Source organism: Sceloporus undulatus, chromosome 1 (assembly GCF_019175285.1).
Source record: "Sceloporus undulatus isolate JIND9_A2432 ecotype Alabama chromosome 1, SceUnd_v1.1, whole genome shotgun sequence".
Taxonomy (NCBI): Eukaryota; Metazoa; Chordata; class Lepidosauria; order Squamata; family Phrynosomatidae; genus Sceloporus; species Sceloporus undulatus.
The window spans coordinates 351288820-351316734 of NC_056522.1; the positions used below are offsets into that span (position 1 = coordinate 351288820).

A 27915-nucleotide genomic window follows, 5' to 3' on the forward strand; every position below is an offset into this window, starting at 1 on the left:
ATAATAATAATAATAATAATAATAATAATAATAATAATAATAATAATAATATGTTTTATTTATAAACACATGTCATGTACCCTTATGAAAGTTGTAGAATTTCTTCCAGGAAATTTATGTTTGCATTTTTCTATTTTACTTTAGGAAACGCTTGAGAGAGAAAAGAGTTAGAAAATGAGACTATGAGGAAAACTAAGATAAGAAAATAAAATGGTTATAGGAGAAAGGGAGTCAGAATGATGTTCTTACCTGTCCCCTTGTTGGCAAATCCTTGACACTATCTGGTTTAAAAAAGGTAAAATCAATCAGAGCCTGGAACAAAGAAACAGCTTTCTCTGAATGGCCTGCCTGCCTAAGAAAATGGCACTGCTGGAGAAAGATAGCTGAAAAGAAAGAAAAAGAGAAAATAATCGTATAAAGACTGCTAGTGATTTAGAACCCAAATCCACTATTACCATCTTTACTGGTATAATTGTTGATGACTCTAAAAACCTGAAAATATTTCCTTGATACATTCAAGTCAAAGAAAGGGATACAGCTGTTACAGACCAGAATGAACTAAAAAGTTAAGAAGTAAGTTTTCATACAGCATGATTTGTACTCTGGAGACCAAGGTTCAATACCCAGCTCGGCCACAAAACTTACTGGGTGACATTGAGCAAGTCACATGCTCTCAGACTCAGGGGGAGGCAATGACAAACCTCATCTGAACAAATCTTGCCAAGAAAACCCCATGTGGTTGTCACAAGTCAGAAATAACTTGAGGGCACACAACAACAACAACAACAACAACAACAAATGATGCCATAAGAGCTGGTATAAAGTATTTTTGAACTACAAATCCCAAAATTCTCTAGTCAGCAGGGCCAACAGCCATTCTATCTAGAGGTTTCTGGGAATTATACTCCAAAAACTGTACTCCTTTCCAAGATCTGGGTGGGATGAATCAAAGCTTAGCAATGCTGGAAGCTCCCCAGTAACCAATCAGGCCATTCGCCCTTCTAGTTCATTACTATTTTCACAGGAGGGGGAGGCAACACTGCTTCTAGAGCAGCAGTTCTCAACCTGTGGGTCGCAACCCCTTGGGAGGTCGAATGACCCTTTGACAGGGATCACTTAAGACCACTGGAAAACATATATTTCTGATGGTCTTAGAAACTGAGACACCGCAATTTTATGGTTAGGGATCACCACAACTGTATTAAAGGGTCACGGCATTAGGAAGGTTGAGAACCACTGTTCTAGAGAAATGTAAGAACTGTACTGGATCAAATTCAAAGGCCTCTTTGGATTTGATCCATCATTCTGTCCCCACAGTGGCCAACCACTTCAGTGTCCCCACAGTGACCAACCACATAAATCAATTGTACCCTCCTGCTTTTTCTGCTGGTACACAGAGAAACAATAGCAATAGCAAGTACATTTCTATACCGCTCATCAGTGCACTTAAGCACTCCCTAAACGGTTTATAAACTGTAAGCTAACTGTCCCCAACAAGCTGGGTACTCATTTTAGCAAACTCAGAGGGATGCCAGGCTGAGTCAACCCTGAACCTCTGACTGGGATTGTGGTTTGTGAGTTAGTGGCTGCAGTACAAGCATTTAACCACTGTGCCACCAGGGCTCCTAAGAGAAATACTGTATATGGTACAGAGTTAATATAACTCCACCGCATCTATACCCACTGACAGCCTTATCAATAAATCAAATTAATGACAGTATCATTTAATCTTCTTTTTCAAAACTACTTAAGCTGGCAGTCATCAATACCTTATACAGTCAGCTCTCCATATCCATGGATTCTTTATCCACATAATCAAGCATCCATATGACTTGAAAATGTGTCTTTTTTTAAATTCCAAAAACCAAACCTTGATTTTGCCATTTTGTTTAAGTATAGTAGAGTACAGTGGACCCTTGTTATATGCTGGGGTTTGGTTCCAAGATCCCCCATGGATAACAAAATGTATGGATGCTCAAGTCCCATTAAATATAATGGCATAGCAAAATTGTGCTTCTTATAAAAAATGGAAAATCAAGGTTTGATACTTGACATTTATACTTTTTTTGAACATTTTCAAACCGTGGATGCTTGAATCCGTGTATAAAAAATCAGTGTATAAGAAGGGCTGACTGTATATATACTCTACTACGCCACTGTATATAATGAGACTTGAGCATTCACGGATTTTGGTGCCCATGGGGAGGGGGGGGGAGTCTTGTAATGAAACCCCAGTGGATATCAAGGACCCACTGTGCATCGTGAAAAAGAAAACCAGGAATCTTCTGCATGCAAAGCATGTGCTCTGCCACTTATCTGGAGCTATGGCATTGTGCATTCCATAAAATAATCTGTTAGGAATATTAGAATATATTGAATGTCCTGGTTCAGTGAAGGGGACTGGACTGCAATGACCTTCAGAGTAATCTAGCTTCTATAATTTCCTGCTTTGAAAGAATATCACAGCAACAAACAGTGAAAGAATTGGGCACTATGGGGTAGAAGCCTTCAGCATATCATAGCTCACAGACAACTTCTAGCACTGATCAAGGATTCTTATCTGAACTCTGGTTTACGCCACAGTTTCTTCATAAGACTAGAAATTTGATGTACAAGTCGACCTTGTGTTAAACTCGAGGGAAGATTTTAGGGCAAAATCATGGATTTCGATATGACCCGTGGATAAGTCAAGGTTAAAACTTAGGGGAAGAGGTGGTTTTAACATTGAACTGAGAAGGAAGAAACTGGGGGGAAATGTGGGGCTTGGTGTGCAGGGACAATCCATAGGGAGAAGGAAGGACAGGACATAAGGATTTTCCATCAGAATAAGAAGTGAATTGCCTCACATTCGCGCACACACCTCTGCCTGGCAGCTCTTTCAGAAATCACTGCCAAGACAAAAAGAGTGGACTATCAGGTGGTGTTTCTTTTAGGATCTTTCTCAGCTGTATTACTATTGTGACCCATATACAAGTCAGCCCAGGATTTTAGGGTCAATTTTGGGGCATGAATTTCTTGACGTGTAGTAAAGTATATACGGTAGGTATAAATGACCAACAATTGTGTTATTTTCTTAATAAGTAAATAGGACACTCTCAGGTGAAGTCTAGTCCAATTTAAAGGTATTGTTAAAAAGAAGCATTCAGGAAATCCTCCAACCAATAGTGAGATTTACAACATGGGTATTTATTTTTATACCCATGTCAAAACTAATTCACTGCAGTGATCGCAAAAAGTGCTTTAAAAATCACACACACTCTTTTTCAATAACTAGAAGTGGATTTGTAGCCACTCATGGGGCTTTGGGGGTAGAGATTTTTGGAAGTCTATGCAGCTCCCAGAGAGTCCCAGGGGAAGAAAAATGCTCCTCCAACCTGCCCAACAAGTTCCTACCCTGAAATAAGGGAAGATGATTTTGAGAATTTAGCACAGAGGAGATATGCTGACAGACCTTTTGGACTATGGATAGGATGCCTGGTTTTGAAGGCCACAGATGGTAAAGAAAGAAACCTGGTACTTATTCAAGACTCAGTTCTTTACAGTAAAGAAAAAAGCATGGAGATATCATGATGAACCAGATTTGTGAATACTCTTTCAGTAAATACATTATTCCAGTGACAAGCTTGAGATCAAAGGAGTTTGCAGGCAGTTTGCTAGATCTACAGAACTTGTGGGTCATATAAGCATGGTACAGAACATGGTTGTTTTTCCTTATTAGTATTTCTATTTTATAGATCTTTTCCAATCAGCCCTCAAGCTGAGCAACTATAAAAGCAGAGATATAAAATTTCCAGAAATTTTGAAGACACAAAGGAGGGGACATTTTCCCCCTTGGGCAGGGTTCCTCTTTTAGGGAAGAGACTGAGCATATGATAACAACAGACACCAAGCAATGATTTCCTTGACGTCTCACACTTATACGTTACTGTGTTCATAACGCAGAGGGGAATATATTATTATGTCATATATCTAACAGCCCCAGTTCTACTATGACTCAACTTTGGCATGCCTCCCACAGTGGAAGAAAGCAGGCTCAGCGTAGGAAGGACATGGCAGTCTCTTCTGTGAGGGGGCACACCATTCTGACCCTCTTCACTGGGCGTGACACAAGAATCTGATCACTCTCAGTGCAGAGAACGTGACATAATTATCATCACCAGATCTTGGCAGAGACTGATAGGAAGAGATCAAGGACAGAGCAACAAATTATACAAAGAAACACGTGACAGCATCTGCTAATAAAAAGTAATGTCAACAGTATGGGGACACAAAGTAATACTGGTGCACTGGGTAAGTTGGGCAAAGGGGGAGAGCATAGGGAAAGAGAACAGGAACAGTGGAGGATGGACCTGCGATGGCAAGCTGGCTTGATCCTCCTGAGGAACAAATGAGACCCTACTCATAGCACACTTCTGCAACAAGAGTTTGCTTTTACTCTTCATATAAAAATATAGGCATATCTCAGCAAAGCCTCCAATAAAGAAGTTGCTTTTTACAAGGTCTTTTTATGCCTACCCATATCCACCCTGCCTTTTTCTTCTGCATCCTCTAGCTAGGTGGACCTTTCTTAGAGAATCTACTTTAGAAGGATAGTAAAGGAGGACTGGAGTATCAGGTTGCAACTATGGCCTGTTACAGACTGCCAAAATAAAGCTGCTTCGGGTCTCTTTGGAGCTATGCTGTTTAAATGATGCATGCATCCAAAGAATCCGGAAGCTGCACCAAAGCTGCCCTCCAGTGCTTAGGAATGGAGTGTGGCTTTGGAGCGACCTCCGGACTCTTAGGACCCATGCATCATTTAAATAGCATACCTCCAAAGAAACCTGAAGCAGCTTTATTTTGGCAGTCTGTAACAGGCCTATGTGTCTGCAACAAAGCTGAAGTTGGGAGTGAATGAGATTTACCTTAGCTGATCTCATGTGGCTGTGTGTGCCTGCAAGGTAAACAGCAACTACCTCCAGAATCCATTACTGAGCATATGTGAACAGCACAACAGAGAGAAAAGGGGAGAGAGCTGATAAGCCTGTCTTAACCAGCTAGCCCCAAGCATGTAAAAAAATAATATAGATTTTAAACTCTGGCCACCAGTATGAAAATCATAAGAAAAGTGGAAGATAGTGAAAGAAAATGTCATCCTTGGATGATTTTGAAAGAAGACAAATCCAGACAAATCTAGCAAGTCTTGTACCCACTTTCTCACTGTGGTCATCCAGATTCCTTTGCAAGACTCCAACCATGGCTTCAGAAAACAACCTTTTCCCATTGTTGCTTCGTAGCAACTGGAACCCACTGATATAATGCCTCTGAACATACAGATTTCATATAAATAAATTAAACAAATATGAACAGCCTCAGATAAGAATTTTTTCTATATATATTTTTCTACGCCCCACCATCTAAGTGGAGTGACCAAGACTATATCTTTTGTCAGCAAAGTTAATAAATTAACTATATGCTGTATGTAGCATTTTCTTTTGGCCATACCAGAGATTCCCAATTACTGTATATACTCATGTATAAGTCTAGAAATTTTAGTCAAAAAAACTGACTGAAAAAACCTGGACCGACTTATCCACGGGGCAAGGTAAGTACTATACTTTAAGTCTTATCAAAAAAGGAACCATGCCCTGGTGAAAAGTGAGAGTTTAATCTCTTCTCAGAGCACCTAAAAGAAGCATCAATCCCCTCTACTATCTCATCCTCCAGCCTTTAGGGTGAACACAAACAGTTACACCTGTCAAATATTTTTAAAGATCTTTAGCATTGTTTCCCTTTGCTTCATCCTTTACTTCCTTTGTTAGATGCTGCTAAGTTTTACCCTCGACTTATCCATGGGTCATATCAAAATCCATAATTTTGGCCCCAAAACCTGCCCTTGATTTATACATGAGGTCGACTTATAGTTGAGTATATACGGTAAACAGAAACAGAAACTTCCAGTGTGTCCTCGTGGTTACGAGTGCAGAACTGAGATGAGAGGTTCAGGGCTTCCATTCACTGGATGACCTTGGAAACTGACTGGGTGACCTTGGGACACTTCAGCCAAACCTACTTCAAACAGTTATTCTGAGGATGAAGGAGAAAAAATAATCATGTATGCTTCCCTGAATTCAATTATGTTGGGATACAACTGTAATGATTCCATAAATACATTTCTTTGTGCATTAATGATGAAATTTAAAAAAAAAGGCACTCAAAAAGACAGAGATGCAAACAAAAAGACTGTGCTCTTACCTAGCATGGCTTCCTCTGTGCCTGGAAGTGCTGGGTGTGACACCATACTGCCATCTTGCACTGCTGATAAAGTGCTCAAGCATTTTCCATACAGACTATGAACCTTTGAAACAACGAAAGTGCTGAACTGACTCTGGCAGAATAAGAGATATTTCTGCCACAGCACTGGGTCATTTGGGTGCAAAAAAACTAACTTCTGCCATTCTTTCATCACAGCTGATGGCTCCCAAAACTCCATGCAAAGCTTCAACTTGGCCAGTTTCAGGTCAACACTGTTTGGATTGTTTTCAACGGCTCTCTCCAAAATTGCAAGCTTCTTCTCTAAGACTAGCTTGAGTGACTTTTTTTTCATTTGCCATTCACCTTCACTCATTGTAAAACAGCTAGGAGCATTCATGAGTTCATCCTTTAAAAGAGGAAAAGGAAAAGATCATTAAAAAGAGTAATCAATTTTTTAGAGATGTCCTGGAGTTTACGGTCTTCTAAAATATTCACAGTTGGGTTCATTCACTAACTTTTAGAAGAGGTCATATTTGGAAATGAATAAATTTGAAATTGCCAAAAGCAAGGACAAATAATCCTTTCCACAGAGTGTAAATTGTATTACAGTATTTTTTGCATAAGTGTATGATCACTTTTCTGTGATACATGCAATTATCTTTATAAAACCAATTATATACTTAAAATTCTACCCCAAAGCCTTACAATTAAAACAAAATTATTTTTCAAACTGAGCAGGACTCATGACAATGTTAAAAATACAAAATTCTTTTCACCTCGGCCCTAAAAAAATCTCTTTCATTTAAAAATCGGAAAGAATGGAAGTGTCTCAACCTAAAGCCTAAAAGACTTGAGTGTAAAGTCAGATGAACTTCCCTGGAAAGCAAATTCCATACTTAAGTTGCCACCAATAAAACAGCCCGTTTTCTTGCTGCCACTTACTTAATTTCTAAGAAGGGCTTTAGTGACAAAGCTTAAATCATACACAGGTTGATACAGCAGAAGTCCATCCCTGGAGTATTTAGTTCTTAAATCATGTGTAATTCACAATGTAGAAGAAAGAGTTAAGGAGCCCTTAATCCAGGAAGATCAAATTGCATCTTCCTTATAGATGCAATAGATTCAGCCTTGGGGCAAACAATTACTTGTCTCTAATCTAGAGAATAGGTGCATTATTATTTAGAATCATTGCTAGCTATATTTCACTGTCAAACCATTTATGGATATTTCTATGAGGACAAAATTCAAAGCTGGTCTTTTAGTTAGGAATTTAAGGAGAACTAAATGTATAATCTCAGTGGACTACAGAAAAGGCTGCTATTAGACATATATCTCTCATAGAATGCTCTGTTATCAATCAATTGGTTAGGCGTGTCACTATCTGTTGACTCCTCAGTTAATTTCTAATTATCTTCCAATGGGCCCGTATAGACAGGCCAAAATAAAGCTGCTTCGGGTCACCTTGGAGGTATGCTTTTTAAATGATGCATGGTCCTAAATCTAACTTATAGTTACCCTAAAAAAAATCTATCACAGGATTTTCTTGACAAGATTTGTTCAGGAGAGAGGATGCCTTTACTGTCCTCTGAGGCTGAGAGAGGGCAGTGGGAACTGCCCAAGCTCACCGAGTCGTTTTCCATGGCAATGAGGATTCAAACCTTGGTCTCCAGAATAGTAGTCCAATGTTCAAGCCACTATACTACACAGCCCCTCTAATAAATAAATGCCTTGAATAAGTAAAATAAATAAATAAATAAATAAATAAATAAATAAATACTGAATGACAAGATTACTGATGTTACTCAGACCACCATTTTGGAGCACCTTTCTACCTCAAGCCCAAACAAAATTGTCTGCAAATGTGGTGGTTTGTCTTCCCATGTCCCAGAGCCCTCCAAACCTCCAAATAATCAACTGCAAGCCTACACATACCTGAAAAGAAACAAAATCCATCCATGCTTTGACATCCCTAGGATTTTCTCTAACCTTCCTGTTATATTCTTCCATTTTTGTCATTAGATGAGAAGTGCCACTCTCAGACCTTTCTTGAGTTTCCTGATGCTTCAGTGAGTCATGCTCAGGTGGACCTTTTCCTTGTAGCCATAATGTGGTCAGTGGATCATAAATCCCAAGAGGATTTACATAGCTTGTAGTGGGAGTATCATCTGTGTCCGTATGCAAAATGGGTATCCAAGTAGTTGAGCCAGGTGGAGAATCCTGATTTTTACCAGTGATAGGAATGCCATCCATGTTCAGGAGCTTCCGGCCACCTTTTGTGAAGTAACGCTCTGACCGCTTATGAGAGGGCTTTTTCTCTCCCGCTGAGCTCTCCCAAATTATATATTGTCTCTTCAGATCAATGCCAAGACAGAAGTTGCTTCTCCTCTTGTACCTTTAAAAGCAATAGTTAAAACAGTCTTTCCAAGATAGTGGGAAAAGAAAGACAGACATATTTTTTCAGGCAAACTACTAGATCACAGTATCATCACAGGCTTAAGAACTAAGTGATACCTCTTAGTATTTCTCCATGAATGATTTATAATAATCTATATTCTCCACCATCAGACATGCAGCATGATTCCAGCAAATGAATTCCCAAAGCACATCTCACCAAGCTTAATGTTACTTCCTCCCAAGTACACAAAATCGTAATCTGGTGTGACAACAAACTACAGTTCCCAGAATTCCATAGCACTGAGTCGTGGCAATGAAAGTGGTGTCAAACCAGATTATTTCTGCAGCCAAAGTCTCAGAAGCTAGAACTGAGACAGAGTATTAATTTTTGTCAGCACTTCATCCTTTAACCCAGTGGTTCTCATGCAAGTATTTATTTTCTAATGCAGGGGTCAGCAACCTTCGGCCCGCGGACCGCATGCGGCCCACCAAGGCCTAGGGACCGCCCCCAGCCCGGCCCTGCTGCAGATTGCCGCCGGGGCCTTTGGCCTCCTGCGCAAGCACACGGGGCAAGCGGCGGGCAAGGGGGGCAAGGAGGAGCAAGCGGGGGCAAGCAGCGGGCAAGGGGGAGCAAGGGGGGCAATTGTCTATAGAAGCCTCAGAAACATGCATTTATATTAACATTTTTTAAAAAATCAGCAGATTTTTTTTGTGTGTCCTCCACTTTGTTTATTAAAAAGGTGTCCTCCATTTTAATTTTTGTCCTACATTTGTCCCGGTTTATTTATTTAATTATTTTTTTAAAAATATTATTATTATTATTATTATTATTATTATTATTATTATTATTATTATTATTGCTTCGGCCCCCCGAGTTGTCTGAGAGACAGCAACCTGGCCCCCGGGTCAAAAAGGTTGCCTACCCCTGTTCTAATGGGAAGGGACCAGCAGTAAAGGTGTCTTGTGGTTACTATTGTTTCTTTCTTTCCTGGAAAATATCAGGGATCAGCACCAGTCCAGGGACAACCAATTTGAATAGCATTGCTTTAACCAACCTTCCTGATTAAAATATGTGTCCAGAACCTGAATGCAAAAGACAACATCTGAAGCATCAACTATTTCTTTGTGGTTTTAAATTTATATTTGGTATGCAATAAAGCAAAGAAGATTGTATTCCAGTGATCCTCAACCAGTTTTTAGAAAAACAGTCTAAGTGAGCACTGTAACTATCTGCAGGCCAAGGTGGGCAACTATGTGAGAGATAGAAAGAAAACAAGAAGACGGCAGTGGCATTTCTGCTTCTTTTTGGCTGAATTATCACTGAAAAAGCACTCTTTCAGGGGTCTGGAAGGTTCTGGGGAGAAAGGCAAACTAGAAAATTTGCAGATGGTTTTACATCGTTTTGTGGCAGAAGGCTGCCTGAAGACTGTGCTAAAATATTTTTTTAAAGTTTCTGAGGGACACATGAAGCAGCCAAGGACCACAGAAGTATGGTTTGGGAACCACATAAAGGCTATTGGCCACACTCTCCCTGATTTAGGTTGATCTATCTTGCTAGCGAAGCAGTACTGCCAAGTTGCAAGCTGCACATCTCCCAGATCTAGCCCAAGATTTTTGCTGCTGAGGCAGAGCAACAAATTTTTTTCAAGCCAAGTGTCCAGCGTCCAAAGCCAGCCAAATTATTTTGGTAGATGAGGCACAAACACCTCTCCCAATCTTTAACAGCTCAAGATACAACAACATTATTAATAACTAACCAAAATCTTCTACCCAAGGTGGCCCCCTCACTCTGCCTAATGGAAGAACTGGTGTTGAAATCTACTCTGTTCATTAGGTTGCAATATATCTTCCAGAAGTGCTAGGAAGTTCTGAACATCTCATCCACACAATCCCCCCCTGGTTCTGTCATAAATTCAGTTCCCTTACTTGCTGTATTAGGCATAATCCCAGTTACTATACAGCAAGAATGCAAGTGGGACTGATCTCAAGAGCAGGGCATAAATGGGTCAGATGCAACCACAAAGCTGCATGTACAGAGCAAACTTCCAAACCACAATGTTCTGCAAGTACAGAGCAAGCCTCCAAACAACAGAGCAAATGTGTTATTTCATTTACAATTATGAATGGTATGTGACTTAATGATGAATACTTGGAATAGGGAAGAGGCTAAAATAAAGCTCTCTGAACTCAATGAACTCTGCATCATTAGAATCATCAGGTGCAGACTGTTGGCTTTGCAACTGTAGGAACTTCAGGGCTCAAAATGGGCCGCAGCTGGTGAATAGTAAATACTGCTCACTGGGTGCAATTATGACATTTGGGAGCAAATGCCTTTCCACATGTCAGCTGGATTCAAAGCATCACTGAAGCTCACACAGGATAAATTATGGCATTCTCAAGGGATGACACTACATAAAGAAAATTGGCCACATAGGCCAATGACACCTTTTCGTTAATGGTCAAACCCACTTTAAAAATCTCAAACAATCAGCAGTTTATTTTTCTATTTTGTGAGCAATTACAAAACAAACATAACATTCTATATTTTCCTCTACAAATAAATTAACAAGCAGAAGGAAGCTTCTGCTTGTACAGAATGGTGAATATCTGTATCTCCCTTTTTAACTGCTAAATCACAAAGCAACTTTATTTCACAGTAGTAAGGATATGCAATGGCAAGAGAGTATTATTTCAGACAGGTCTTAATAAATAATAATAATAATAATAATAAATATTTATTTATATCCCGCCTCTTCCGATTGAGGATCGAGGCAGGTAACAACAAAGTAAATACAATATACAACAATAAAAACAACAAGCCCCACAAAACCCCGACCCAACCCTCCCTCCCAACTATAAAATTAAACAGTTAAAAAAAAAAAGTTTAAAAAGTACAAACAATACATCAAAGTTAAAAACAAATCACACATAAGAAAAACAATAAAAGGGGGATTCAATTGGTTCTGCACATTATCAATTGGGGAAGGCCTGCCGGAAGAGAAAGGTTTTTGACGCCTTTTTAAAAGCCTCGAGTGAGGATAATTGGCGAATCTCTTCCGGCAGGTCATTCCAAGCTTTTGGAGCGGTGACAGAGAAGGATCTCTGGGAGGTCACTGCCAGTCTGGTCTTTCTACATTGTAAAAGGTTTTCCCCAGAGGATCGGACTGTACGGGAAGGATTGTATGGGAGGAGGCGTTCCTTCAAGTAGACTGGACCCAGGCCATTTAGGACTTTATAGGTGATAACCAACACCTTGTACTGTGCCCGGAAGCTAATAGGCAGCCAACGTAGTGATTTTAAAATAGGTGTAATATGGTCGAACTTGAATTTTCCAGAAACCAGTCTGGCTGCCATGTTTTGTGTCAGTTGGAGCTTCCGGACATGGCACAAAGGTTGCCCCATGTAGAGCGCATTGCAGAAATCAAGGCGAGAGGTTACTAGAGCATGTACAACCGTTTCTAGGTCCCGCTGCTCCAGTTGGGTCGCAACTGGCATATCAGCCAAAGGTGATAGCAGGCACTCCTGGCTGTCGCATCAATCTGAGAAGACAGTTGAAGCGATGAATCCAGGAGCACCCCTAAGCTGCGGACGCAGTCTTTCAGGGGAAGTGTAAACCCATCTAGAACTGGTGAACCTATCTCCATACCCGGATTGGGGTTACCTATCACGAGTACCTCCGTTTTATTTGGATTCAGCTTAAGTCTATTTTCCCTCATCCAATCCATTACTGACTTCAGGCAGTCATTCAGGGGGGAGATGCCCTCCTTGGTCACTGAAACAATCCGAGACATAGAGAAATGAATTTGGGTGTCATCAGCGTACTGATAACACCCCGCCCCATGTCTCTGGATGATCTCACCCAGCGGCTTCATGTAAATGTTAAACAGCATGGGGGACAGAATGGCGCCCTGAGGGACACCAGATGTCATCTCTCTCCTAGAGGAGCAATTGTCCCCCAACATCACCATCTGGAATCTGCCCGAGAAGTAGGAACGTAGCTACTGCAAAGCAGAGCCAGCGATTCCCAACTCTCTCAGGCATTCCAGAAGGATACCATGGTCTATGGTATCGAAGGCCACTGAGATGTCCAAGAGCACAGCACAGTTTGTCCTGCTGGAAGCTGAAATAGTCTTAGGAGTCCATCCATTCCAGGCAGCAGATGCCTGGATATACATATGAAAAATGTGGATGGATTGAACATATAAGTGGATGTATGCCTGCATCCAGTTAATGGTAAGTAAAGAAAGAGGAAGAAGACTGGGTACTATAGGAACTGGGCACAGCCAGCTACAAAGAAATTATGCCCAAAGAAAGCATGCACCTGCCACAGATTCAATCACCTGTCAGCAACTTCATCAAAATACTTATTGCAATCAAATTTTATATCTGTATGTTACATTACCTTGCAATATTCCCTCGATACAGTGACTTATATTGCCAGTTTGCAGGATCTGGTTTCTTATCTGTTCTGAATAATTCTGTTCTCAAGCCCTGAACATCATCCAGCCAAATAGAATTACAGTTCACACTTGAAGATTCGTCTCCCAGTCTGCCAAAGGAAAAGGGAGAAAAATATAAGAAATAGGGAAAATAGGAAACTAAGTCCAATATTTGTTAAAAATTAAAGACTATTTTTTCTTTGCATAGGTTTCTGTAACCTATGCAAAATTTAACTACATTGGGGTGCTGCACAAGACCTGCCCCAGTCTCATTTACACTTCCAAAGCTAGCTTTAGGAATTATGGATAATCTTTAGCTTATGCCTAGCAATAAAACACGAAGTACAATTCGGTATGCCTGCACTCAGAAGGAACCACTCAGTTCAAGCTGACCCAACCTAGGGATGTTACCCACACTCTGGCCTAAGTTTGGACAGGTATTGTGGCGGTGTCCTTGGGCTGAAAAGTTTGGTATAACTCGTCTCGCCACCACCTCTCTGTCCTTTTTTTGTGGGTTCTTCTGCCAGCAGATCTTAGGCCCGGTACAGACGGGCCCTTTGCGCTGCACCATGACGTGCTAGGGTCGCTTGGGGGGGCCTGCACACACCCACAACCCTAGTATGCCGCAGCTACGCAGCACCGTACAGTCAGCGGGCGCAATGATGACGTCACAGCTGCGCCACGTCCAAATGGCACGGCACAGCTGCAATGTCACAGTGCCGTCTCTGGTGCTTTGCGGTGTCATAGCAGCACCACGATTTGGTTGCTGCGGCGCTCCTGCGGAGCAAAGAGAGGCGCCAGGGAGGCACCTCTTTTTGGCCTCTGTACCATGCCTTAGTCAACTGAGTAGTTCTGCTGGCATCATTGCTTTGAAATCAATTGAGAAAAAGAGGATTTTGTCAGCAGAAGACCATATCTTCTGACAGAATAGGCTTGTACTTAATCCTGATCCCCTACAGAGGATGCATCTTTGAGTCAGACCTGCCATCTGACTTTTCTTCTTTTGGAATCAGTTGGCATTGCAGTGATATACTGTGCTTACTTTTCCTTGGTTATTATGTCAATAGCTCCTTATACTGTTGTGGGTTACTATTTTAAGGCCCTCTGTGCTATAATTATGACTTATTGTTTATACAAAGTCATCAGTGTGCATGAAGTTTACAGAGCCAAAATTATAAGTAAGGGATGGTCAAGCATCCTTAAGAGCAGAGTAAATCTACAGCAGAAAAAAAGGACGACAAAATGAAAGGAGGGAAATTTCAAGGGTTTTTGTTTTTTTAAAGAGACATCTAGCCTCATGATGAAAATGTATACTGCAACAATCTTTTGCTGGTAATTCATTAGTAAATTGGTCATGGAAAGGTACCCCAGGACTCAGGAGACATGCCAATGTAACATTCCCAAAGAGCTTCACATCTTATTTTAAAGAAATAAAAAATTAAGTAAGGCATAACATCTACAGTATATAGAGATTGGTTTTAGCAAGCATGTAGAATAGCTGTCAGAAAGCCAAATCTTTTTGGATGACAACCACAATGATTTTGTTGGAACTTATTTCCAACTATGCAGAGAGTGGGTTGTGGGGGAGAAATGAGGGCACAGAATCTTAATGAATAATCAAAGTCGTGACAGCAACTGAAATTATAAATTCACACCTTAATTTATAAATTAAAAGGTTGAGACAAATTATTATTATGTTATATTTTGAAGGCATCCTCCCCCCTGACCTGACTCAACTGTTTATTCCCAACAGTTTGGTAAAACATTTGCCAAGATAGCCAGGAGACCAGCTAATACACACTTGTTTATTTCTGGCTTGTCAAATAAATTAGCAGCAAGGAATGTCAGGTAATTTTTAATAAGCAGCAAACATGTGCTTCTCCAAATTAGGGTGGAACTGTGTAGCCTAAGGTCAACAGGCAGTCTTCCAAGGCTCCCAAGGTCCCTCTCCTCATCTGTTATTGGCCACAAAATGGAATACTGTAGTGGAAAACTGGATCCTAAAGGCACTAAATCCATCTGATCTTGGAAGCTAAGGAGGGTCAGACCTGATTAGTACTTGGGTGGGAGATCACCAAGGAATACCAGATGCTGTAGGCTGTAATTCAGAGGAAGGCACTGGCAAACCATCTCTAAGTATTCCTTGACTGTAAAATCTGCATGAAGTTTTTAGGGCTGCCATAAGTCAGTAGGGGACTTAAAGGCAGGCATACAGAAACACATAGCCCTCAGACTATCCACTGCCACCAACCCATTATAGATATTGCTGGACTGTAACTCCCCTCACTCTTCATTATTAGCTACACTGACTAGATTTTTTGCGGGTTTTTTGAGCTATGTGGCCATGTTCTAGCAGAGTTTCTTTCTGACGTTTCGCCGGCATCTGTGGCTGGCATCCTCAGATGCTGGCGAAACGTAAGAAAGAAACTCTGCTAGAACATGGCCACATAGCCTGAAAAATCCACAAAAAACTATTGATGCCGGCCATGAAAGCCTTCGACTTTACACTGACTAGGAATGATGCAGTTCAATAACATCAAGGTGCCCCAATCTATTTAAAAACAACAACAATGTTGGGATAAAACTTTGTCTCAGCTGTCCTCAGCTACTATTCCTAAGCAGAATTTATGTTTCTTATTCCATTACTCCTAATGCTTGTGAGAAGGGGAAAAATTGCCCATTAATGCAAAGTGTAAATATTGTCTCATTTCATATAAAAATATCCTACTGTGGAGACAGCACTACAGGTGCAATGAGTCAATCAAAGAAACTCTGAGTTTGAAAGACCTGAGCAGAGCAGTTGATGTCCAGGCCTATTGGAAGGCTCTCATTCCTATGGTTCTGATATGTTTAAGTGGACTTGGCAGCAAACAACAACAAACTATAGAGATTAAATCTATATAATATATATTAAATAGAGTAATCTTGGACTCAGCTTTAAACTTGGAGGCCCAGGTCTCTGCTGTGACCAGGAGTGCTTTCGCACATTTAAAACTTGTGCGCTAACTGTGCCCGTTCCTTGAGAAGCCAGATCTGGCCACGATGGTACATGCCTTGGTTACATCCCGTTTGGACTACTGTAATGGGCTCTACATAGGACTGCCTTTGAAAAGTGTTCGGAAAATTCAACTGGTTCAAAGAGCTGCTGCCAGGCTGTTAACAGGTGCCGATTACAGAGCCCATACAACTCCCCTGTTGAAACAGCTTCATTGGCTGCCAGTTCGTTCCCGGGCACAATTCAAGGTACTGGTTATATCCTACAAAGCCCTATATGGCTCAGGTCCACATTACTTGGCAGACCGTTTCTCCTGGTATGAACCTGCTCGGACTATGAGATCCTCTGGAGAAGCCCTTCTCTCCATCCCAACACCTTCACAAACATGTTTGGTGGGGACACGAGAGAGGGCCTTCTCAGTGGCTGCCCCTAGACTCTGGAACTCCCTGCCCAGGGAGATGAGAACGGCTCCCTCCTTGATGGCTTTCCGACGGCAGGTGAAGACCTACCTGTTCAAACAGGCATTTAAGGAATCACTATAAGAACAGGCAGGAATGTTGGACTAGTTTAATCATTCTGTTTAATGCATGTCATTTATCTATTTATTTTTTAAAATGTTTTAATTGTACTTTTTGTTTGTTTGTTTGTTTGTTTGTTTGTTTTTTAATTGCTGTGAAGCTGCTCTGAGTCCCAGTCCTGGGAAAAGAGCGGGATAAATAAATAAATAAATAAATGAACCCTACATAGCAGATAAAAGTCATGGTAATGTACAATGGTCAATGAGAACCAAGGATTTACTCTTATTAGTCAAATTATAACAAACCAACAATCTACTGCCACTTGCTAACCAAGTTTTACAGTTAGAAACTGACAGTTACAGATTTGAAGCACTAAACATTAATAAAGCAGTACACCAATAATTTTATTTGAACTAGATAATATTACTGGCTTGTGGCACACAAGTTGTTTTATAAAAATGGGCAATGATTATAAATGTGTTTTTCCTGCCACAATGGATGAAATGGACACACGTTTTGAGTTGAGTATGGAAGACAACACATCACCTCCAACCACAAAAGTAATTTGTGATGTATTCATATATATTTTTTTCTCTCTCCCCCACCTCACTACTTCCAAGTCTACATAAAGCATACAACAGAGGAGCAAAATAAAATAACCAGCTAAGCCTGCTTTTCTTTTGCCAACAACCCAAGTTGGAATAAAACACATGAAAGTGGCAAAAGGTGTATGTGACATGTGTCTGATGCATAAGGACATACTGATATGGTTCTCTGTCTTAGGAACTTGGCCTTTACTTGGTTAAATAAAAGGCCAAGTTCCTGAGACATAGAACTATATCAGTGTGCCTGTATGAATCAGATATATCTTGCATATTCCTCTTGCCATTTTCATTGCCCCATGACCATCCTTGCTTGTGCCCCTTCCATGCAACCTCATCATCTTACTGCTCTTTTTTCTTCTCTTTTGGTCTCAGGGACACCATGAACAGAGACAAGTGACAAAATGTGTTGCTGCATCCTTTTCCTCCCTTCAGGCTTCTTGGGTAAAAACATGAAAGAAGGAAAGGAAGACAGTGGTCCAAAACACACTGCAGAAATAATCCATTTTCAGACCACTTTAACTGCCCTGGCCCAGTGCTAGGGAATCCTGGGAATTGTAGTTTATTGTGGCACTATAGCTTTCTGACAGAGAAGGCTAAATGTCTCACAAACTACAGTTCCCAGGATTCTTTAGCACTGAGCTAGGGTAGTTAAAGAGGTCTCACACTGGATTATTTCTGCAGGTCGTTGTGGATCTCTAATTCACAACAATGCTCCTCACTGGCTGAAAGCACAGATACATGTTTACTCAGAAATAAGTCAAGTTGTGTCCAATAAGTTTACTTCATGTAAAATGTCACAGTCTTATTCTGATGTCTAACCTATTTTGGTGATCAGCTTGAGATGAAAAGATGAGCAGGACCAAAATAAGTTCAGGAAATAAGTGTACTTACGTACTTCAATTCTGCTCCTCCTTTTTCATTATTTCTGTCATTTCTCACATCCTCACTGTCCAATTCTGAATCACTGGTACTGTGATCCCTGCTTCTTTTTCTCTTTTTCACTTTTTTATGTTCTCGTTTTTTCTTTTTCTTTCTTTTCTTAGCTGATTTTTCAAAACTTTCACAAGCTTCAGTCTCGCCTGGTGGCTCTATTTGGGATGCTGTGCTGCTTAAAAATAGACAAAAGCAAAGAATAAAAATGATATATGTAATCCAAAAATATTTGCAATTCAATTCTTAAAGCTACAAGAAAGCAGAAAAAGCTGGCATGAAGAAAGCTAGAAAATGGCTTTCAAAAGAAGGATAAATAACATAAATAAACTAAAAACATAGAAACACTGGTTCTTACCTGTGAAATGTTCATTTCCAGCGACATAGGTAGAAATACCCTAGCAAGGCCTTCATCTTACACATTTTCATGCTGTTAGGTTGCCTTTGAATCTGAAGAGGCTTCCTTTGTAAGACACATATTATATTACCGCATATATTCAACTATAGGTCGAGAAATTTATCTCCCAAAATAGACTCAAAAATCCTGGGTAGACCTATACACAGGGTAATACGATAATACAGTGGGGATCCATTCTGTATCCCGCCAACCCACAGATACCCAAAACAGTGGGACCTCAAGTCCCATTGTCCCTAATGGCCATGTGGGGGCTCAAAGCATCTCACAATTTAAAATGCCAATGCAAATCAAATATGAAGGCTTGAAGGAATTAGTAGGGGAGAATAAGCAAAATAGGTTCACAACAAGTAAAAAAAAGTAAAATAGACTCACAGCAGGCTGTTTCCACCTCCATTGCTGGAAAACTGAAGTAAATAGTTAATTATGTGAGAACATTTTAATAAGCTCTGCTTGCCCCAACAAAAATTGAGTTACGCTGATTTCTGACACTATCAAAATGAAAAAGACCAATTTAATTGATAATTGTGATGCTAAGGCACGGATGAGAATCAAGCAGCCCTTAGACTGCCTATGGTCCCCATGGTTGTTTTTGTAGGCCCTAGACTCCATCTCACCCAACAACCTCTATTTAGTCAAAACTAGAAATGGGCTGTTCTTGGAAGCTTAAGGAGGAACAATTATTTTCTAGTACAATATATAGTCTTCTTTTGGGATTCAGGACTTTGAGCTCCCCAATCCCAAAACAACTAAAGTTTACATATGACCCCTGGAGCCATCAAGGTTGCCCATGGTGAGCAAGTCTGCAAATGACCTCTTGCAGAGAATAAACACAGTGGGAATAAATCCAATCAATCTAATTACAAGAATCATAAAATCCCAAACACAGCATACAGATATTTCCATTATCACACTCACAGTCTCCCCCTAGTCAAGCCATTGGACTATCTGCCCACTGGCCCTATGATAACACTGATGTCATGCTGTTCAGTTAAATGCACTTCTGAGGATGGTGGGGATTCTTTGCAAGCAAGTCCAAGCAACCTGACAAATTAGCTTGAGAGTTTCAAGAAATATTAGCAAATACAGTACTATATTACCAAGCAAGCATAAAACACAATCCTATGCATATCTACTGAGAAATAAGGTCCACTGAATTCAGCAGGCCTTATTCCCATAAATGCAAGATTGTACAGACAACAGGATGTGATCTATGAAACTGGCCATATGCTTGTCTTTGAGTACATTATAAGAGGCTATCATGAAACATACCAAGGAATACACTACCTTTGAACAGAGGACTTCTTGGTGTCAGGATCTGTTACATCCAAAGCATGCTGGTGCAGTCTTAGTGCATCTTCTGTGCTGAAACTTGGGTTAGTCAGCCAGTTCAGTTCTGCAGATACACAAGAAAGACAAGGATATTTTTAATTCCCATTGTCTGTGGATTTTTTGATTTTTGTCAGCAGATAACTCATTTTACAAAAAAAGTGATTAGAACCTTGAAAATAAGTACATACTGAGTTCTTAATAGCTTCTTGAAACAAAATATCATTTTTACACAATATATCTTATTTTGAAGTTAGACATCACTGATCCAATAATAAATCAGAATGTCCATCAGAACAGTACCAGGAAGACTTTGAGAATGTGAACAGTGAGTGTGAACTAGATGAAATATCAACTTCTTTCTCTAATTTTATTCCTGAAATATTTTATTTGTTTATTAATTAATAAATTAATAGCTCTGCTTTCTCCTGGGATCCTAGGCAGATTCCAACGTAGACTAAAACAAAGTATAGCTAAAAATTGATGGTTAAACTTTTTTTAAAAGACAAGCTATCCTATTAAAACATTTGACTATAAGGCAGTATACAAGTACTGTATCTAATAAGAACAAAAGTACAGCACATGTAATATTTAAAAAGAAAACTTTTTGCACAACCAGATAATTGCCAAGTGCCTGTTTAAATTTTAGTGGGAAAAGACAGAGAGGGAGCAGCCTAGAATCTTGTGGAAGAGAATTCTACAGCCTGGAAATAGCCAACAAAGCCTTCTCATGTGCAGCCCCAATTAATCTGGTGCTGAAAAGTTCCCATCCAAATGGAATATATTGTATACACTTGATTATAAGTCGGCCTCGTGTATAAGTTGAGGGCAAGTTTTTGAGGTCAAAATTATGAATTTTGATATGACCCATGGATAAGTTGAGGGTAAAACCTTAGGGCATATAACAAAAGATCTAAAGGATGAAGCAAAGGAAAACAATGTCAACGAATTTACAAAATTCCAGCAGGCATAACTGTTTGTGCTCATACTAAAGGCTGGATAGATGAGAGAATACACGGAGTCAGTGCTTCCAGGGCAGATTACACTCTTGCCTTTCACCAGAGAATGGTTTCTTTTTAAATAAGAGTTAAAGTATAGTTCTTACATTGATCCATGGATAAGTCGACTCAATTTTTTTGGATCAATTTTTTGACAAAAATTTCTAGACTTATACATGAGTGCATACAAATATATAACCCTGGCCCATTACAGACTGCCAAAATAAAGTTGTGCCAAAGCTGTGCACCAGTCCTTAGGACTGGATCGTGGCTTTGGTGTGGCTTCCAGACTCTTAGGATGCATGCATCATTTAAACAGCATACCTCCAAAGTGACCTGAAGCAGCTTTATTTTGGCCTATCTATATGGGGCACATGTTAGTCTGCAGAATCAGTACATAGAGAGATCTTGTAGCACCTTTGAGACTAACTGAAAGAAAGAAATTGGCAGCATCAGCTTTCACAGACTTCAGTCTACTTCCTCAGATGCACTTGAGTATATGAGTATATGCAGTAATCGTGGGATGTGTCACCATAACCAAATCTGAATGTTCCAGGAATGGGCACAGTTTGTACAAGAGCTTTAACTGTGCAAGTACACGCCTGACCACTGCTGGTTTTAACAGCAATCTTGGTGGTGATGCAGTGGTTAAATGCCTGTACTGCAGCAACTCACTCACAAACCATAAGGTTGCAAGTTCAATACCAGCCAGGGGCTCAAACCCGACTCAGGCTTGCATCCTTCCGATGTCACTAAAATGAGTACCCAGATTGTTGGGGGAAATTAGCTTCCATTTTGCACTGATAAGCGGTATAGAAATGTACTTGCTATTGCTATTTAATGGAGCATCTAGTTCTGCTCTTTAGGAGGGATCTAACATCACAGTTCAGGCCATTTTCCTCAGCTGAAGGAATCCCCCCCCCCCATGCCCCTATGAATCTATTCCAGAGGATTCTCAATGGATAGATGTTATTACATTCTATAAGGATTTTAAGTTACAGCAGAGGAAGGGCCAAATCTCAATGGTGGAACACCTGATTATATGTTGACGTTTCCAGGCTTGACCCTGTACGGTAATCCTGGCAAAAATACCTGTACGAGGCCTTGAAAGCTAGCAGGCCACACTGCCTGGGAGTTATAGTCCAACGTCTTTGAGGGGTAACCAAGTTCCCTATCTCTGGTGTAGACAATACTTAGCGAGACAGACCAATGGTCTGAGTAAATGCAATGTAAACAACCACATATCTATTCAGACATAGGTCCCAGATAAATCATAAAGGCTTAATTCTGAGTTAAGATGGTTTACCCTGCCTTCATGTCATGCTGATCAACTACTTCTTCAAAGGGAAAATTAATTAAGTTTTCATTTATGGACACCTGGCTATATTGGCATCACACAGTGGCAGGGGGTACATATTTCATGCATACCATTCTGGTTTTTAAAAATGAATCCATCCCTTCCTTTTTCCTGAAGAAAGAGAATCATTTCCATGTATCTCTGTAAGTATATGAAGACATCAGAATTGGGTAAGATCTAATATTTGCTTATCTCATCAAGAAGCTTCCTGAACTTTTATGGGAGAACGTCTGCATTATCACCAGGAGTGACTTGATGCATTTTCCATTTGCTTTTTAATGTTAAGCATAATGTAGTCTGAAAATATGGTTTGTGTGTCTCAGAGACACCAAAGGACCATACTTTTAATTTTCTACTAAGAGTCCAGTGTGTAATTAGGTATTAGGCAGATTACTGTATTTATCAATTCAAAACTGAGAAACAACTTCAATCTTTCTATCAAAATGGGGATTCTGCTGCAAGATGAGAAATCAAAAAGGATCCAGTCCCAGAATGCCAAGAACTGTCAACATCTATGCTGCAGTTTGGCAACTCCTGAAGTAAGCAAACAGATGCCGGAACAAATTTACAAGTCATTATTCTTAGAAAACCTTTAATAAACCCATTAATTTACCTGCAGAGCCAGCTGCATGACATGATAAAATTCAAACCACTCCTCAGAACTAAATACTTCAAATTGCACAGAAAGCGTATACCTGCCAATACCGTTTATTTTATAAAATGGTGAGAGTAGCTTGGAGACATTTGCCAAATTATGGATAGGTCAATGGGGCTGCACACTCCATGCATGGCAGAATTCTGGCAATGCCATCTGCCGTACATTCCATTTCATTTTAGAAAAAGACACAGTGGGTGTCACAGTGTGCGGAATTATTTCTACAATGTAGCTGAATCGTAGGATCAGGGTTCATATTCCTGTTCGGCTACAGAAACCTACTGGATGACCTTGGGCAAGTCACACTCTCTCAGCCTCTGAGGAAGGCAAGGGCAAACCCCCTCTGAACAAATTCTGCCTAGAAAACCATGATAGGTTTGCCTTAGAGTTGCTATAAGTAAGAAATTACTTGAAGACACAACAAACACCACTGTGAAGATTTAAGAGCCCATTTCTAAGCACATGCACTTAGAAATAAATCAGCTTAAAATCAAATAAACAAACTTTTCTGGTACATCCCTGAAAACCTCTGTCTTTTCCATCAGATTCGGGCTGCCACTTTGTTACAGAACAGAAATTCTCTACTTTTAAGATCTGAATAATCAGATGTTGGATCAGATGGAACTTTGACAATGCAGTAGCAGAGCTCTTGTTATGATAAAACTCATTGTTGGGTTATGTCTTTATCAGGACCAGTCTAAATGCTACTGAGGCTTACAAGAGTTGCAGCTGTCCAAAACCCTTCATTGGGACAGTACAAAAAAGTAGGGAAAAGAAACAGAACAAGTCAAAAATAAAGTAAGATGACATGGCCATGAAGCCTATACTTAAACTCAATCCCAAAAGGGAGACTTCACATTAAAGGAATAGTAACTTGTAAAGGAACAGTTACAAGTTACACATAATAATGCAGCTTCACCAGCTCAGTTTCATGGCAAGAGCTAAAAACAGACTTCTGTACAAGTTTAGTTTTCCTTATCCAAAATGTTTGGGACCAGAAGTGTTTTGAATTTTGGGGGGGAAAATTGGGATTTTTGAATATTTGCATATATGGTGTGTGTGTTGTGTGCCTACAAGTCATTTCTGACTTATGGTGGCCCTAAGGCGACTCTATGAGGCAGTTTTCCTGCAAGATTTGTTTAGAGGAGGTTTGCCATTGCCTTCCCCTGAGGCTGAGAATGTGTGACTTCCCAAGGTCACCCAATGGGTTTCATGGCTGAGCAGGAATTAAACCATGGTCTCAAGAGTTGTAGTCCAATGCTCAACCTACTATGCTACACTGACTCATAATAAGGTATCTTGGAGATGGAACCCAAGTCTAAACATGAAATTCATTTATGCTTTGTATACACTTTATACACATAGCCTGAAGGTAATTTTATATACAATATTTTTAGTAATTTTGTGCATGAAACAAAGTTTGAAACATTAATCCATCAGAAGGCAAGGACACTGGTAGGGTGGCCACATGCTCACTTATGTGCACTTAATATCCTGAAGTATAACATGTCAGGCATTAAGTGGGTTCCTTCTGTAAGAATCTGATGGGAAGAAGAGGAAGAGATAAAATAAATCCTGCGGTAAAAAAAATTTAATCACACCATCCACCCATCAAACCATAACCTAAATGCTGCCTTTGGCCCCATGCAGGGAAAAAAAGTGGTATTAAATAAATAAATAAATAAATTCCTTTTTATATCACTAAGCCTTCCTTGGAGAGCTGTAGAACTTGAAGGCTTACATACTTTCATAGCATTTTGGCTGCAATTAGTAAAAATAATTAAGAAATATGGCATCTGTGTTTCCTTCTCCTATCCTCAAATAGTATCATAGAGCTGGAAGAGACCACAAGGGCCAAACAGTCCAATCCTCTGCCCTGCAGGAACTCACAATCAGAGCACACACACACTCAACAGATGGCCAATCCTGTTTAAAAACCTCCAAAGAAGGAGACTTCACCACACTTTGAATCAGCCTATTTCACTGTCTAACAGCCCTTACTGTCAGGAAGTTCCTCCTAATGTTGAGGTGGAATCTCATTTCCTGCAGCTTGCATCCATTGCTCTGGGGTCCTAGTCTCTGGAGCAGCAGAAAACAAGTTAGCTCCCTCCTCAATATGACATCCCTTCAAGTACTTAAAGAGGGCTATCATATCACCGCTTAACCTTCTCTTCTCCAGACTAAACATACCCAGTTCCCTAAGTCTCTCCTCATAGGGCATGGTTTCCAGACCCTTCATCATTTTGGTTGCTTTCCTTCGGACATGTTTCAACTTCTCACCATCCTTTTTGAATTGTGGTGCCCAGAACTGGACACAGTATTCCAGGTAAGGCCTGACCAAAGCAGAATAAAGTGGCATTATTATTTCCTTCTATATACACTATACTTCTATTGATGCAGCGTTGAATCGCATTGGCCTTTTTAGCTGCCATATCATACTGTTGACTCATGTTCAAATTGTGGTCTACTAGGACTTCTAGGTCCCTTTCACATGTAGCCTTGTTAAGCCAGGTGTCCTTCATCCTATATCTGTGCATTTCATTTTTTTCCTGCCTAAATGTAGTACCTTACATATCCCTTACATGATTATTATTTTTATTTTTTGGTTCAAAATCTGCACAAAGATTGGAATAAGCGGAAAGTAAGCTTTGATTGATGATTTGCTGTAGTTCCCCACCTGGAGCCATTGAGAGAGTCGGATAGGAAATAAATATTATTGGTGTTATATTAGAATCATAGAGTTGAAAGAGACTGCAAGGGCCATCCAGTCCGCCATTCTGCCATGCAAGAACTCTCAATCAAAGCATCCCTGACAGATGGCCATCCAGCCTCTGTTTAAAGACCTCTAAGGAAGGAGACACCACTACACCCCGAGGGAGTTTGTTCCACTGTCGAACAGCCCTTACTGTCAGGAGGTTCCTCCTAATGTTGAGGTGGAATCTCTTTTCCTGGAGCTTGCATCCATTGCTCCGGGTCCTAGTCTCTGCAGCAGAAAACAAGCTTATTCTCTCCTCAATATGACATCCCTTCAAATATTTAAACAGGGCTATCATATCACCTCTTAACCTTCCCTTCTCCAGGCTAAACATCTCCAGCTCCCCAAGTTGTTCCTCATAGGACATGGTTTCCAGACTCTTCACTATTTTAGTTCCTCTCCTTTGGACACGCTCCAGTTTTTCAACATCCTTTAAATTGTGGTGCCCAGAACTGGACACAATGTTCCAGGTGGGGAATTTATTATTATTATTATTATTATTATTATTATTATTATTATTATTACTGGTTAAGCCAGTGGTTCCCAACCTTTCTAATGCCACGACCCTTTAATACAGTTCCTCATGTTGTGACGGCTCCCAACCATACAATTATTTTCATTGCTACACACAAATATGTGTTTTCCGATGGTCTTAGGCGACCCCTGTGAAAGGGTCATTCGACCCCCAAAGGGGTCCCGACCCACAAGTTGGGAACCACTGGGTTAAGCAAAAAATGTTCTTAATACAGATGTTTTATCTGGGATTGTGGCAATCCGACTGCCAGTGTGGCATAGTTGTTTAAGTGTAGAAGTACAGTTGGCCCTTCTTATACAGGGATTTTTTATACACGGATTCAAGCATCCACGGTTTGAAAATGTAATAATTTCAAATATCAAACCTTGATTTTCCATTTTTTATAAGGGACGCCATTTTGCTATGCCATTATATTTAATGGGACTTGAGCATCCACGGATTTTGTTATCCACAGGGGATCTTGGAACTAAACCCCAGCGTATAACAAAGGTCCACTTTATAACTCTGGAGACCAGAGTTCAATTCTCTGCTCACCCATGAAACCCACTGGGCCAGTCACACTCTCTCAGCCTCAGAGGATGGCAATGGCAATCCTTCCTTGAAAAAACTTGTCAAGAAATCTCCATGACAGGGTCGCCGTAAACAGACATGACCTGAAGTCACCTGTTTTATCCGTTTTTAACTTTTGTATGATTTTTAAATCAGTTAAAAATTTAAATGATTTTAAATTGGCTTAAAAAAACTTTTTGTATATTTTTTTAACTTGTTGCTAATCAGTTCTGTAATGTTTTAACGTGGTGCTTTCAAACTGGTTTTAAAACTTTTTACAACATGTTTTCAATGTGTTGCTAATCAGTTTTATAAAGTTTTAGCGTGGTGGTTTTAAAACGTTTTGCAAACCTTTTTCATTCGTTGTGCTGGAAAACGCCTTGGGTCCCGTCCTGGAAGAAAGGCAGCATATAGTAAATCAAACTAATAAATAGACAAACGTGTAATCATGGGGTGGCTTTTTATAGGGGGCGTCTGTTGTATAGCGTGGGTTTTGTGGTTTTAATGTTAGTAATTTTATCTTGTTTTTAGCTGATGTTTTTGTTTTATTGTAATACATTTGTCAGAATGTTTTATTTGTGAGCCGTCCTGGGTCCCTTTTTCTGGGAGAAAGGTGGCATAGAGAAATCACATTAATGAAATAAATTAAAACAAAATAAAACAGTGAGTAATAATAATAATATAGTTTAATGGCTATTGGTGGAAGGGGGAATGTATGCCTCATCCAGACTGGAGGAATAATCCGTTTTGGCTCTGCTTTAACTGGTTTAGCTCCATGCTATGGAATTCTGGGAATGGGAGTTGGTTGTGGCACCAGAGGTGCCACAGAGGTGCCACAACCAACTCTCATTCCCAGAATTCCATAGCATGGAGCCAAACCAGTTAAAGCAGAGCCAAAACGGATTATTCCTTCAGTCTGGATGCAACAGTAGCACACAAGCAAACAGTGCAAAACCTGTATAGAAAAAGCCAAGGGCCAAGAACAAACGTGGAGCAGGGTTTCATTACCTCTCTGGGGGCTCTCTCCCTCTGGCTTCTCCCCGGATTTCGCAGCCCCAGCAAAAGCAGGGAACAGAGCCATCGCGACCAGGAAGCAGCCAAGACCAGACACAGCCTTCTTCTATCTTCTCCCTTCGCCTTGCCTTCAAAGAGACTAGAAATGGCCGACTTCCCGGGGCATGCCGGGAAATGTAGTTTCGCTGGCTTC

At 40.3% G+C, this 27915-nt stretch overlaps 1 protein-coding gene across 2 annotated transcripts in view; it reads right to left on the reverse strand.

Annotated features, from left to right (window-relative positions):
• Positions 1–27885, reverse strand: part of NRDE2 (NRDE-2, necessary for RNA interference, domain containing) — a 41180-nt gene extending 13295 nt beyond the window's left edge. The window contains exons 1-7 of one of the 2 annotated variants that reach the window (XM_042480708.1): positions 27717–27885; positions 19818–19926; positions 18081–18293; positions 13031–13177; positions 8167–8626; positions 6235–6640; positions 250–383 (exon numbers count right to left, since the gene is read on the reverse strand). In XM_042480708.1, the coding sequence (XP_042336642.1) occupies positions 250–383; positions 6235–6640; positions 8167–8626; positions 13031–13177; positions 18081–18293; positions 19818–19926; positions 27717–27789 (1542 nt within the window). In that variant the 5' untranslated portion in view covers positions 27790–27885. The remainder of the gene's footprint in view (positions 1–249; positions 384–6234; positions 6641–8166; positions 8627–13030; positions 13178–18080; positions 18294–19817; positions 19927–27716) is intronic. The other variant, XM_042480717.1, reaches the window with a different exon arrangement.
• Positions 27886–27915: the final 30 nt, after the last annotated feature.